Below are 11,837 nucleotides of genomic sequence, written 5' to 3'. Positions count from 1 at the left end.
TAACTGTGCCAACCATGGTGATCTTCCTTTTTAGGAGCTTTTGGCTGAGTTCATAAGAAGTGAAGAAATTGTCATGTGACATTGTGCCCCCTCAGTTCATCTGTCACATCAAGCACAACCCTCATCCCCTGGTTCTTCTCCGGGCCTTCACTGGTTGGCTTCCCTGTGTAGACTTGCATCTTCCAAGCGTAGCAGGATTGTGCGAGCCATACTTTGCTGGCTTGCTGGGCATATACTGCCGGAAAGGACAAGGACAGCGATCTTTTGACAAAAGAGATTACTATCAGTGTCACAGAAAACAATCACATAAATCAATGATATTACAGCAATACATAATAAAATGAACAGTGAAAATCACTTACCTTACAGATATGAACATAAAAATGTACCTCTGAATGTTACACTGTTACTTCAGGCCCAGGGTTGTAGAGGTATGGCAGACGTCCCACCCACTTCTCCCAGACCTCTCTTATGGCCGCCAGTTTGTCTCTCACATGTTTTGCAGGTCTTGACTCACGGTTATCAAATTGTAGCATTCTTGAGAAAGTGTGAAAGACTTTCAGTGGCATCGTGGTACAGACAATTGCCCTTCCACTCTCTGCATCCCAGAGACTACATGTAGCCTTGCCTCGGGACCTATACACACCCGCTAAGATTAGCAGCCCTATGTAGGCACGCAGGTCAATCTCATCCATCCTTTTCCAGTTGTTACCATATTTATGGAAACCCTCCAAATTTGTCATCTCCAGGATGATTGTTTTCGATGGCTGGTGTGATGAACATGTAGAATGTTGAGGCGATGTCCTGGGCATGGGCAACTGCATGTCTAGTGGGCCTTGGGGTCATCTTTATGACATTTTGTGCTGCCATCCTGCCCTGTTTGTCACATGGTGACAAGGACCATGTTATTTTGCTGTTCTTTGACAAAAATGTGTCTCTTTCAGCTTGAGGGGATTTCCTCTTCATCTAAAGATGATGCATCATGCTCTGGGTTGTATTCTTCCCCATCTTCTTCTTCAGATACCTCCTCTTCCAAATCATTGTTCTCTTGTTCCTCCTGGACAACTGAAAAAATCTGATCTACGACCTGAAATGTGCACTCATGGCTTCAGCAAAGAGAGAACTGGGGGGACTGTCATCTGCAGCACCTTTATAGCATCTGACTGCATTCCCCATTAGTAAACATCACTTTCAATACATTTTTGTCTATTTTTATTTTGTCTAAAATTGTTTTTATTTTGTTTGTGAACTTCAGTCATGTGTGGAGTTGTGGAGGGAGATGCTGCACATGCACAAGAACGTTTTAGTTTTGTCTGAGTTCAATCAGTAGCACACATCTCAATTTCTCATTGTGTGTGTGTGTGTGTGTGTGTGTGTGTGTGTGTGTGTGTGTGTGTGTGTGTGTGTGTGTGTGTGTGTAGGTAGGTGTGTGTTTGTGGTTTTTGTGGCGTGTAAATGATTTTATAACTGCTGGGTCAAAAATTACCCTAAGACAATCTTTGTACCCTGGTGGTGTACAGTGTTCATGGAAATATGAACAAAGGCGATGTTTCACTTTTTCTCATGTTGGGGTCACTAGGAAAAGTCATCAAATTTCCAGTTGAAAAATATATAATTTAGGGGGTTTTCTCTGCTGTTAAACATCGTGGCGAGTCATTTTTTACCCTTAAGACAACACAAGGGTTAAGCAAACCAGACAGCACCATTTTCTAGTTTTTATTTTTCAATTTTTGGATATTCAGGGGCACACTCCAACACTCAGACATCATTTACAAATGAAGCATGTGTTTAGTGAGTCCGCCAGATTAGAGGCAGTTCACTTAATAAGTCTGTGAATTTGACCATTTTCCTGTCCTGCTAAGCGTGCAAAATGTAACAAATACTTTTGCGTGTCAGGGAAAATGTATGAAGTAAAAAAGTGCATTATTTTCTTTAGGAATGGAGAGAAGTAAAAGTAGTCAAAAATATAAATAGTAAAGCAAAGTACAGATACCAGAAAAAACAACGAAAGTATTTAAAGTATTTTTACGTAAGTACTTTACACCACTGCATTTTGAAATGCTGAATGTACTGTATCTCCCCCTGATTGTACCACACACAAAATAGCGTGATCATGCAATTATTTATTTAGGACTTTTACTGTGAGTGTTGAAACCTCTGAAGCACTTTAACATCTACCTAGTCAAAAACTCCTATTAGATTCCAATCAAATAAAAACTATTGGAACCACTCCAAATGGACCCCTATAGGATTCTATAGGAATAAAATCCTATAGGATAGGTTCTACATTTTTCTATTGGAATCCTATAGGATTTTTTGACTAGGGAGTTGTTCTCAATAATCAAGCGCTTTAGAGGTTTCAACACCCACAGTAAAAGTCTTACAGAAATAATGATATGATCATGCCCTTTTGTGTGTGGTACAATCAAGGGATATACATTCAGAATTCCAAAATGTACAGGTATACAAATCAAATGTCATTAGTCAGACGAATTGTATTGATTATGTATATTTTATCACCTGAAATGACAAAACAGTTACAGCAATACAATGACAAAGGTCACACCAATACTAATCACACCTTGTTTGCTTGCCCTATAGGCTCTTTTCATAGCCGTGGCCTATTGAATAATACATAATGAAACAAATAGGGTGCGATATATTGGCCACAAATAGCAGTCAAATACAACATGCATGAAATCCCATTTGACTTGACAGACAACAGCAACATTGCAAATCTATCATTTCAATGCACCCTGCGACTTTATAGGCATATAAAGAAAAAACAATTCGGACAGTATTGTAGTGTCTGAATACAGTATATCTTTTTTCTGTAGCCTGCAGTAGGCTACTATGAACATTTTTTAATCTGAGCATGAGTATGTTGTTCTGTATAAAAACAACAGATTGCATACATGTCTCTCTCCCACCTACCACAAGTGTCTCCACCTCCTTTTTCTTCCTCACTCTGTCGGTAATTGGTTCGGTAATGTTCCCACTGCCTGGAGTGAACTACCAATAAGGACTCCGACAGTCACCGGAGGATGTCTGTGGCGCAGCGCAGAGAAATGATTTAAACCTATTCAAGATACTCATATTCAAGATACCTGTAGCAACTGTAAAAGTGTTGTTGTCGCATCAGTTTTTTTGTTATAAGCAATTGGAACAGATATAACATTTACACAAATTGCCATACAACATCACCGTGCGCTGATGGACAATTACGCGCAGAAGTTGCGTTGCGTAATCATGATAATCATCGCGGATGGCTGTGTTTCATGTTCTTGGATTATGCGTACAAGCTTGTTATGATACCTGGTCATCGCCTTTCCTTCGTCTACAGTGGAGAAGAAAAGTAACAAAGGGACGCACATGATGAGAAGCGCGGGGTTGTTGCTTGGCTACTTTTTGGTGAAAGTTCTTGTATGCGACGCGGAGGGGGAGCCAGGGCAGAAACTGGACGGCTTTATTATGGTACCAACGGGTACCAACGAGTCAAAATTGAACAGAGAGAATAGCGTTTCGGAGAGTCCGCATACAGAGGACAGGTGCCGGGGTTATTACGATGTGATGGGCCAGTGGGATCCGCCGTTTGTGTGCCAGACGGGCAGTTACCTGTACTGCTGCGGGACCTGTGGCTTCAGATTCTGCTGTGAGTTTACAAGCTCGCGGCTGGACCAGACCACCTGCAAAAACTATGACACGCCGCCGTGGATGATGACAGGCAGACCCCCGCCTAAGAAAAAAGACCCCACTCACGACCCCACAAAGGATAAGACAAACTTAATTGTGTATATAATATGTGGAGTTGTTGCCATAATGGCCCTCGTTGGGATTTTCACAAAACTTGGACTTGAAAAGGCGCACCGTCCACACAGAGAAAACATGTCAAGGTGTGTGTACAGTAAACAACATCAGCAGTCCCTGTGCGCAATGCAGTAACAACTTTGGATAGCCTAAATTAATGCAGGAATTTAACTTTTATTTGGGTGTCAGAAGTTTCCTTAAATATTTCGATGCATTAAATATTCTGTTTTGTTAAACTAGGTGATAACCCACTGGACACAGAAGTCCGTTCAATTTCTAGTTTCTATTTACATTTGGTTGAAATCAACAACAAAAATCAACAAAACATTTCAGTTAAAAGTTGGGTGAAATAAATATGAAATGTCCTTACCTTGATGACCTTTTTCAAATTCAGTTAGTTTTCCCATATCACATATATTTGTTGGTTGAAATCAAATCAAATGAGATTTTATTGGTCACATACACATGGAAACAACATTGATTCATGATCCAACCAATTTTTGACCAGTGGGAAGTGTTAAAATATAGAATAAATATACATGCTCAGTCAGTTCTACTGACCACAATTTGATTGGCAATCATAGGCAATACCTATGCAGCCTACTATATTTTATTTGTGAGTGACTGTGAATACCTGTCCAATTGCGTTGATGTCTTGAGCCATGCTCACTATGTCCTGGTAAAACCAGATGTGTTGTAGGGAGTAGTGTGTGATGAGCCATGCTCACTACCTTCTGGTAAAACCAGATGTGTTGTAGGGAGTAGTGTGTGATTAGCCATGCTCACTACGTCCTGGTAAAACCAGATGTGTTGTAGGGAGTAGTGTGTGATGAGCCATGCTCACTATGTCCTGGTAAAACCAGATGTGTTGTAGGTAATAGTGTGTGATGAGCCATGCTCACTACGTTCTGGTAAAACCAGATGTGTTGTAGGTAATAGTGTGTGATGAGCCATGCTCTCATCTCCCTTGATGTCATCTAACATGGTGCCATTAAAAGCCACTTTTTTACTCCATTACACCTGCGATTGTTTTTAAATATCTCGCTGCCCTAGATTTCAGCATTTTAATTAGATTCGTTGTTCTTTTTAAAGGGAAAGCAAACTTAAGGTTCACTTCCCCAAAAAACTGGTTGATTTAATGTTGTTTCCATGTCATTTCAACAGAAAGATTCAATGTGATGACTTTAATTTCACGTTGAACTCACGTTAGTTGACAACTCAACCAAAAGTAAATCAAAACTAGACGTTGAACTGACGTCTGTGCTCAGTGGGTTTCCTTTGTCTCAACATACCTTGTGATCCCTATTGTGATTTGTCATAATTCTCAACTATATTATCAATGCACAAAGGAAGGTGATCCCACTAACCCAATATAGCATAAATGGTATTGTGCATATCAAATGAAAACCCTTTGAGCATATGATAATTTGTTATTCGTAGTTCATCTACAAGCATGAGAATAATTTATTTGATTTAATCTACATTATTCAAACATTAAGACCTGTAAGGATTTCCGATAAATATTGAGGTTTACAGCGTTTGAGCTACTGTAACTTTGCTCGATTTCATAGCCATTTTGATTTCTTTGCCACGTTTTATTATTGAGTGAACCAGCTGATTGAGGTGTTTGTGTTTTTTGTCAGGGCTCTAGCCCAGGTGATGCGCCAGCCTGGTCCAGGAGAACACTCAGAAGACATTGGAGTGCATGGACAGCACTATGACAACATGCAAGCCAACAGGGTACCTGCGAACAGTCTCCGTAAGTAGGCCTCTCCCATCCAATGTCTCATTTCATAGAGAGTAGCCACTACAACAATAGTTTGACACACATTGGAAAGTACAACCAGTGGTAAGATGCATAGTGTATTATGTGAAGCTCTGCAATGCATTGGGTATGGTCATGATTGAGATACAGAGATGGTATAAACAGGATGCCATCTGCAGATGCCTGAGGGTCTGACTGCTGTGATCGGACCAATCATGCACAATCTTTACCTCTGTACACACACACACACACACACACACACACACACACACACACACACACACACACACACACACACACACACACACACACACACACACACACACACACACAATGTTTCTAAACAGCCACTAGCAGTAAACCTTATCACGCAAGAGAACGTTGACATTTTCATTTTCATCAATTCTATGCTGGAGTCCTATTGAAGTGCCCAACAGTCTCCGATTGGTCTTTGTGGTTGTAGTGAGGCAGCTGTGAAATTCAAAAGGCTTTCTTCACCACCACCCTTTGCCTTCCTGGCTCGCCTGATTTAGCTGCTCCAGATACGAGAGTTGTGAAAGAAGTCCATTTTGGAGAGTCCTGTGAGCTGCTGAAGCAATTACTCACAGCCTCAGTAATCATTTAACACACTGGGATAATTATCATCATCAACCGCCGCTGACTAACAGGAGTATAAGTCTTGCGCTGCTCTCCATCTCTTACAACAGGCCGGCACACATCTATACACAGACCCGCAAGAATTCGCTCGCTCGCTCACTCACTCACTCACTCACTCACTCGCTCACTCACGTGGATGATGCAGGATGTATTATTTTATTATGCATTGCATGTCTCAGACTGCCGGTTGCAATCACACAAGCTAGGCTTTAGCCACTAATGGCAATGGACAGACTTTTCCCCATTTGCTTGTTTGGAAGTGATTGTAACGCATGCCGTCTGTTATTGGAGAGAGGTAAAATGACATGTTTACTTATGGCAGTGCATTTTTCCTGCTGAAAAGGAGTGTCAATGTTTGACATGAAAAACAAGCTGTTTGTTTGTGTGAGATGGACAAATCCAACTTGGAGAGAATAATAATGGGAATACTAGTTTTATGTTGACGGCATAAGCAAATGGCAACAGTGTGTTTTTTTCTGCTTTTTGTCAAAAACTGAAGTGGATGTGGCAGCTCTGGGTCAAGAGCCTTCACTTTGATTCTTGAGTGTAGCTTCCACCGATAATTGAAGCTTGTAGCTTGTATTCGCGTGAAGATCTGGCATATTTCTCTCCCATCCCTTGGGTAGGAATTACCAAAGGGATTGGAGACCCAGTTCTGCCATCAGGTGGGCTGCATGGACACACATTGGCATTGTCTCTCCTCACAGTAAAGGGAAGGATCCATACGTTTTCACACAATAGCACTGTGGATTGGAGAGGGTAGATGAGTGGAGAGGTGGGTTCTGGGTAATCTCTTCCTTTGTCAGTGGCCCTCCCACCTCCTCCAAGCACAACACTATCTCTCTTAGTCCGTCACATCAAGTTGAAGCAACAAGGACCTCTTCAATCTCCACTGTGTCGGCTCACAAAAGGGATGTGTCATTTAGTGTGACAGAGCTTTTCAGGTGTCCTTAGAAGGCCAGGGATTGGGTGAAAGCAGTGTGTGATTCCACTAGAATTCAACACGCTGTTTTTTATTGGTTTGGTATAATGTGGGCGTTATAGAATCAGAAGGAGCAGTTTGTCACTATTAAGGTGTGTGCTGTATTGGAATAGAGGTAGTGTTGTTTAGTTATGCTAACTGAAACCCTTATTCAATAAAGTGGGATGACAGCACAGGTTTCTTTGAGCAGGTATTCACACTCGTTCCCACACTGACTGTTCTCTTGTAAAAAGTCACACAGGCAGAGCAGTGTCTTGCTGTTTCATGAGAAGACGTGATGGGTTATTGTATCAGTGTGAATAGCCTCACCCAGTGAGCTCCCTGTTGAAGATGTGGAGAGGCGCAGGGAGGTGTGCGAGAGGAGACACCCAGGTGTTGTGCTGTTAAAGAGCTGACTCCATCTCCATGCAGGCTGAGCGGTAATAACCCAGAGAGTGGGGTGTGTGACTGTGCTGGGAGCAGGGCCATTTCATAGAGCACTGGGACTAAAAAAAACCTTTACATTACTGAGGTTCTCCAGTCTGAAATGCCATTAAAGTGCTTAAAGCCGCGAGTGCTGAGACTGACTGGCAGGCACAGATGCTCAGTCAGCAACACAGTGTGTGATTGTTTTGAATTAGGTAACCCACTGGGTACAGCTTAGTAGACAGACATCAAGACAGGAAATTGACAGGGCTTTTTATGGTAGCATGGTACCTCAGCCAGAATAGTAAGAAACCTCAAACACTAGACTAGAGAGCATAATCAGGGTTGCTATAGTGGTGTAAATAAAAAATAAAAAATCAGAACAAGGGAAATAGTTTAATTCAAATTGATTTTCAAATTTGCCTAATACAGCATCAATAGAATCGGAATGGAATGAAACCCTTTAGGCTGAGGCGCCTGAAGAGTGTTATTCTGGTGAATGAATCTCATTATCACACATGTAAAGCAAGCACAGCACAGCTAGCAGAAGCTGTCACTTAGACAGGCTATTCCACTAGATGGGAATTATGCAGGGTATCTAGTCTAGTGAGGCTGATTTCCATGTATGTGACACCCCATGGCATACATTGACTGCCAAAGAGGACTGTCTGTGTGTGAACTGTGTCTTGTGAGAGAGTAGCACTCTGAAGAGGTGGCAGCACAAGTAATTAGGTTAATGTGAGGCTGCATGTGTTTGAGTAACATCTCCTCCTGGGTTTTCAATCTGATGTTATATTACACTGAACACTTGCTGCATTGAGGATTCAATTGAAAGAGCTTACTTGTGTCAACATCAAGGTATCTATTAAACATAATGTGTTTTTTCTGGATGTTTTTATCTGCATATTGTGCTTTTTTTGTAATTGCAACCAACATAGCAAAAACAGGTTGATTCAACGTTGTTTCCAAGTCATTTCAACCCCAAAACTCAAATGTGATGACATTGAATCAGCGTGGAAAACTGATTGGATTTACAAAAAGTCATCAACGTCAGGGAATTTAGTCTTTTTTCCAATTAACTTTTAACCTAAATCCAATGACAGGATGACATGTTTGGTTTATTTCACATGTAATTCAAGTTAGTCGATAACTCAACCAAATGTAAATCAAAATCAGACGTTGCACTGATGTCTGTGCCCAGTGGGAAAGCTTTCTCCCATTGCAATGGCCGTAGACCCAATACATTCAGTACTCAGTACATTCAAGTAATGAGGCCTTTGTTTCAAAGACCAATTTTGAAACGTTCATTAACCCTCGTCAGACCTTTAATTGATTATGAAAGAACTGTGTTATGATTAGACCATGGCTATGATTTTTTTTTAAGCGCTTTGACATTCACAATACAAAGTCCCCTCTTTTATACAAGAAGAGTCAGTGGTTTCCAGTGCTTCAGATCATACATGCTATACAGAGCCTTCAGAAACCCCACAATGACAAACTGAAAACATGTTTTTAGACATTTTTGCAAATGTTTGTAAAATGAAATACAGAAATATCTCATTTACATAGGTATTCACACCCCTGAGACAATACATGTTAGAATGACCTTTGGCAGCGATTACAGCTGTCAGTCTTTCTGGGTAAGTCTCTAAGAACTTTGCACACCAGGATTGTACAATATTTGCACATTATTCTTTTTAAAATTCTTCAAGCTCTGTCGAGTTGGTTGTTGAACATGGCTAGACTGAAATGTTCAAGTCTTGCCATAGATTTTCAAGCCGATTAAAGTCAAAACTGTAACTAGGCGCCTCAGGAACATTCAATGTCATATTGGTAAGTAACTCCAGTGTATATTTGGCCTTGTGTTTTAGGTTATTGTCCTGCTGTGTCTTTTGGAAAGTAGACTGAACCAGGTTTTCCTCTAGGACTTTGCCTGTGCTTAGTTCTATTCCATGTATTTATTTTTATCCCCAAAAACTCCCTTGTCTTTACCGATTACAAGCATACTCATAACATAATGCAGCCTCCACCATGCTTGAAAATATGAAGAGTGGTAATTCAGTGATGTGTTGGATTTGCCCCAAGCATAACGCTTTGTATTCAGGACATAAAGTACATTTCATAGTGAAATCCCTGAATGGTTTCTTTCCTCTTCGTCAACTGAGTTAGGAAGGACACCTGTATTTTTGTAGTGACTGGGTACATTGATACACCATACAAAGTGTAATTAATATATCAAATCAAATATTAATTTAATCCATTTTAAATTCAGGCTGTAACACAACAAAATGTGGAAAAAGTCAAGGGGTGTGAACGCTTTCTGAAGACACTGTATATGGCTCAGGTGGTTTCCATTCTGATTCCCTTATGTCACATGATGGAACTAATACATATGGTGCCAATATGCATGACATCTCCATGGAAATGAAGGTATGACGACCAAGTGGCCTGTCCATGGATTTTTGCTGTTGTAGATAAAATAGACAGGAGCAGAAAAAAGGGATTGTTGTTGAATTACACTAATTTAAGAGGCAGAATACATTATATCTGACTGAATTCATTTCCCCACAGTGGCAAAAGGACCTGATTATACACTTGCAGTTTGCTGTTACACTGTCAACTCCTATAGGATTGTGCATGCCTGTATCCTTGGCCATCTCACACAATTGTGCCGACACTGATTTTTTTTCTGCCCCTTTCAACTTCAGACTGAACTGATAAAGAAATACTTTTATCTCGGGAAATTCCCCTGAGGAAAACTATACATATAGACATTTGAGGCACCCTTAAATATCATAATAATCATGTTTGAGGGAAATACTAATAATGAATGAACATTCCTAATAGGCAGCTTAGTTCTTTGTTTTCATCACATCAACTGTAGAATAAGCATTTTCTTTGGTTAATGCTGCCACTTTCTCCTCTTACATCGAAACCCACCAAAGTAGAGTACGGAAATGTGTGGACAAGGTAGTATCTTTCAGAAAACGTCTGCCTGGTTGTCACAGGCATATAGTACCCTGAACATCAAGCCTACTGTACCTCAAGGTATGCCTACGAGATGAGTTTTCTCCTTCAGCTGAAATGATTATTATTCACTTTAATGAATTCAGGCGTTCTTGGTGCTGCCATGACAGGCGAATAATTAATCATTCTTTAAACAGAGAGCCCTTTTTTTCTTCCGTGCCCCCTCCTGGAATAATGATCCATTCATTACCAGCCAGCCGACATGTTGACAGGTAGGTGGTGGAAATCAGGGGCTCAGGAGCAGCTAGCGATGGGATGGGAGCTTCAGCGCTGTGTCCTATGGCTGCCTCACTGATGGGTCATAGTACAGCTATTAGTAAGCTACATTTAAACCTGCAGCAAAATGTGATCCGAAAAAGATGAACATGAATCCCTCCCTATGCAGTACATTAAAACATTAAAACAACACACCATGTTCAACAATGTATTTTAAACGTAAGCTGTAGGTTTATCATATACCGGACTGCCGATCAGACCCCCAAAAACCAATACCCTCATGTATGACCAATGACAAGGATTTATTTTAGGACTGCCTAATGGCATTTTTGAGTAGTTCAATAACATGGGGGTTACTGCAGATACCTTAGATCACTTGTTCTGAATATCCTCACACTGCTCAGGATACTCTGCCTCCCTGCTGGCTGGTGATTGGGAAATTACACAGAGGGCCTGTTGGGTGTTCTATCACATCCAATGTAATGTAATATTAATGTCCACTAAGAATGGTCACAGCTTCAAAGGGGGCTTTCTTCACTTACCCTTTAAAGAGGGTTCTTTGGTCATCTTTTCTTTGTTGGTAAGTGTTGGCAAGCCCCTCTTAAGTGGTAAGTGTTTAAGTTTACTCCCAGCTAAATGATGAATATCATAGTATCCACAATCTACAATACCATAGGAAACACATCCCTCTGAAAAATATATTGCTGTTTTTGACCATACAATGCTTGTCATAGTGGTTGTGAAAATTACTGTCCTTCCATCACTCTTTTGTAATTATTACTAGGTCAGCAAAGACAGAGGTGGTTCATGTCAACAGACGACCAGACGTTTCTTGGAACAAATGGATGCTTTGGGGGAAAGAAATGGTCATTGTCAGAAGAGAAACCCAAACAATCACAATCATGCATCTTACAACCTCAAAACCACCAGACGTTATTAGTCCAGGAGACCCTCAGTTCAGGAGCAGCATAGTAATAC

The 11,837-nt window shown here is 40.8% G+C and overlaps 1 protein-coding gene across 1 annotated transcript in view; it reads left to right on the top strand.

Moving 5' to 3' along the window:
- The first annotated feature begins 3,031 nt into the window (after positions 1-3,031).
- Positions 3,032-11,837, top strand: part of shisa9b (shisa family member 9b) — a 28,360-nt gene continuing 19,554 nt past the window's right edge. Inside the window, exons 1-2 of the mRNA XM_021557855.2 lie at positions 3,032-3,893; positions 5,451-5,566. Coding sequence (XP_021413530.1) covers positions 3,373-3,893; positions 5,451-5,566 — 637 coding nt within the window. The 5' untranslated portion in view covers positions 3,032-3,372. The remainder of the gene's footprint in view (positions 3,894-5,450; positions 5,567-11,837) is intronic.

Source organism: Oncorhynchus mykiss, chromosome 13 (assembly GCF_013265735.2).
Source record: "Oncorhynchus mykiss isolate Arlee chromosome 13, USDA_OmykA_1.1, whole genome shotgun sequence".
Lineage (NCBI taxonomy): Eukaryota > Metazoa > Chordata > Actinopteri > Salmoniformes > Salmonidae > Oncorhynchus > Oncorhynchus mykiss.
Note: the sequence above shows the minus strand (reverse complement) of the source record. Positions and strands in the feature narration are given on the sequence as shown.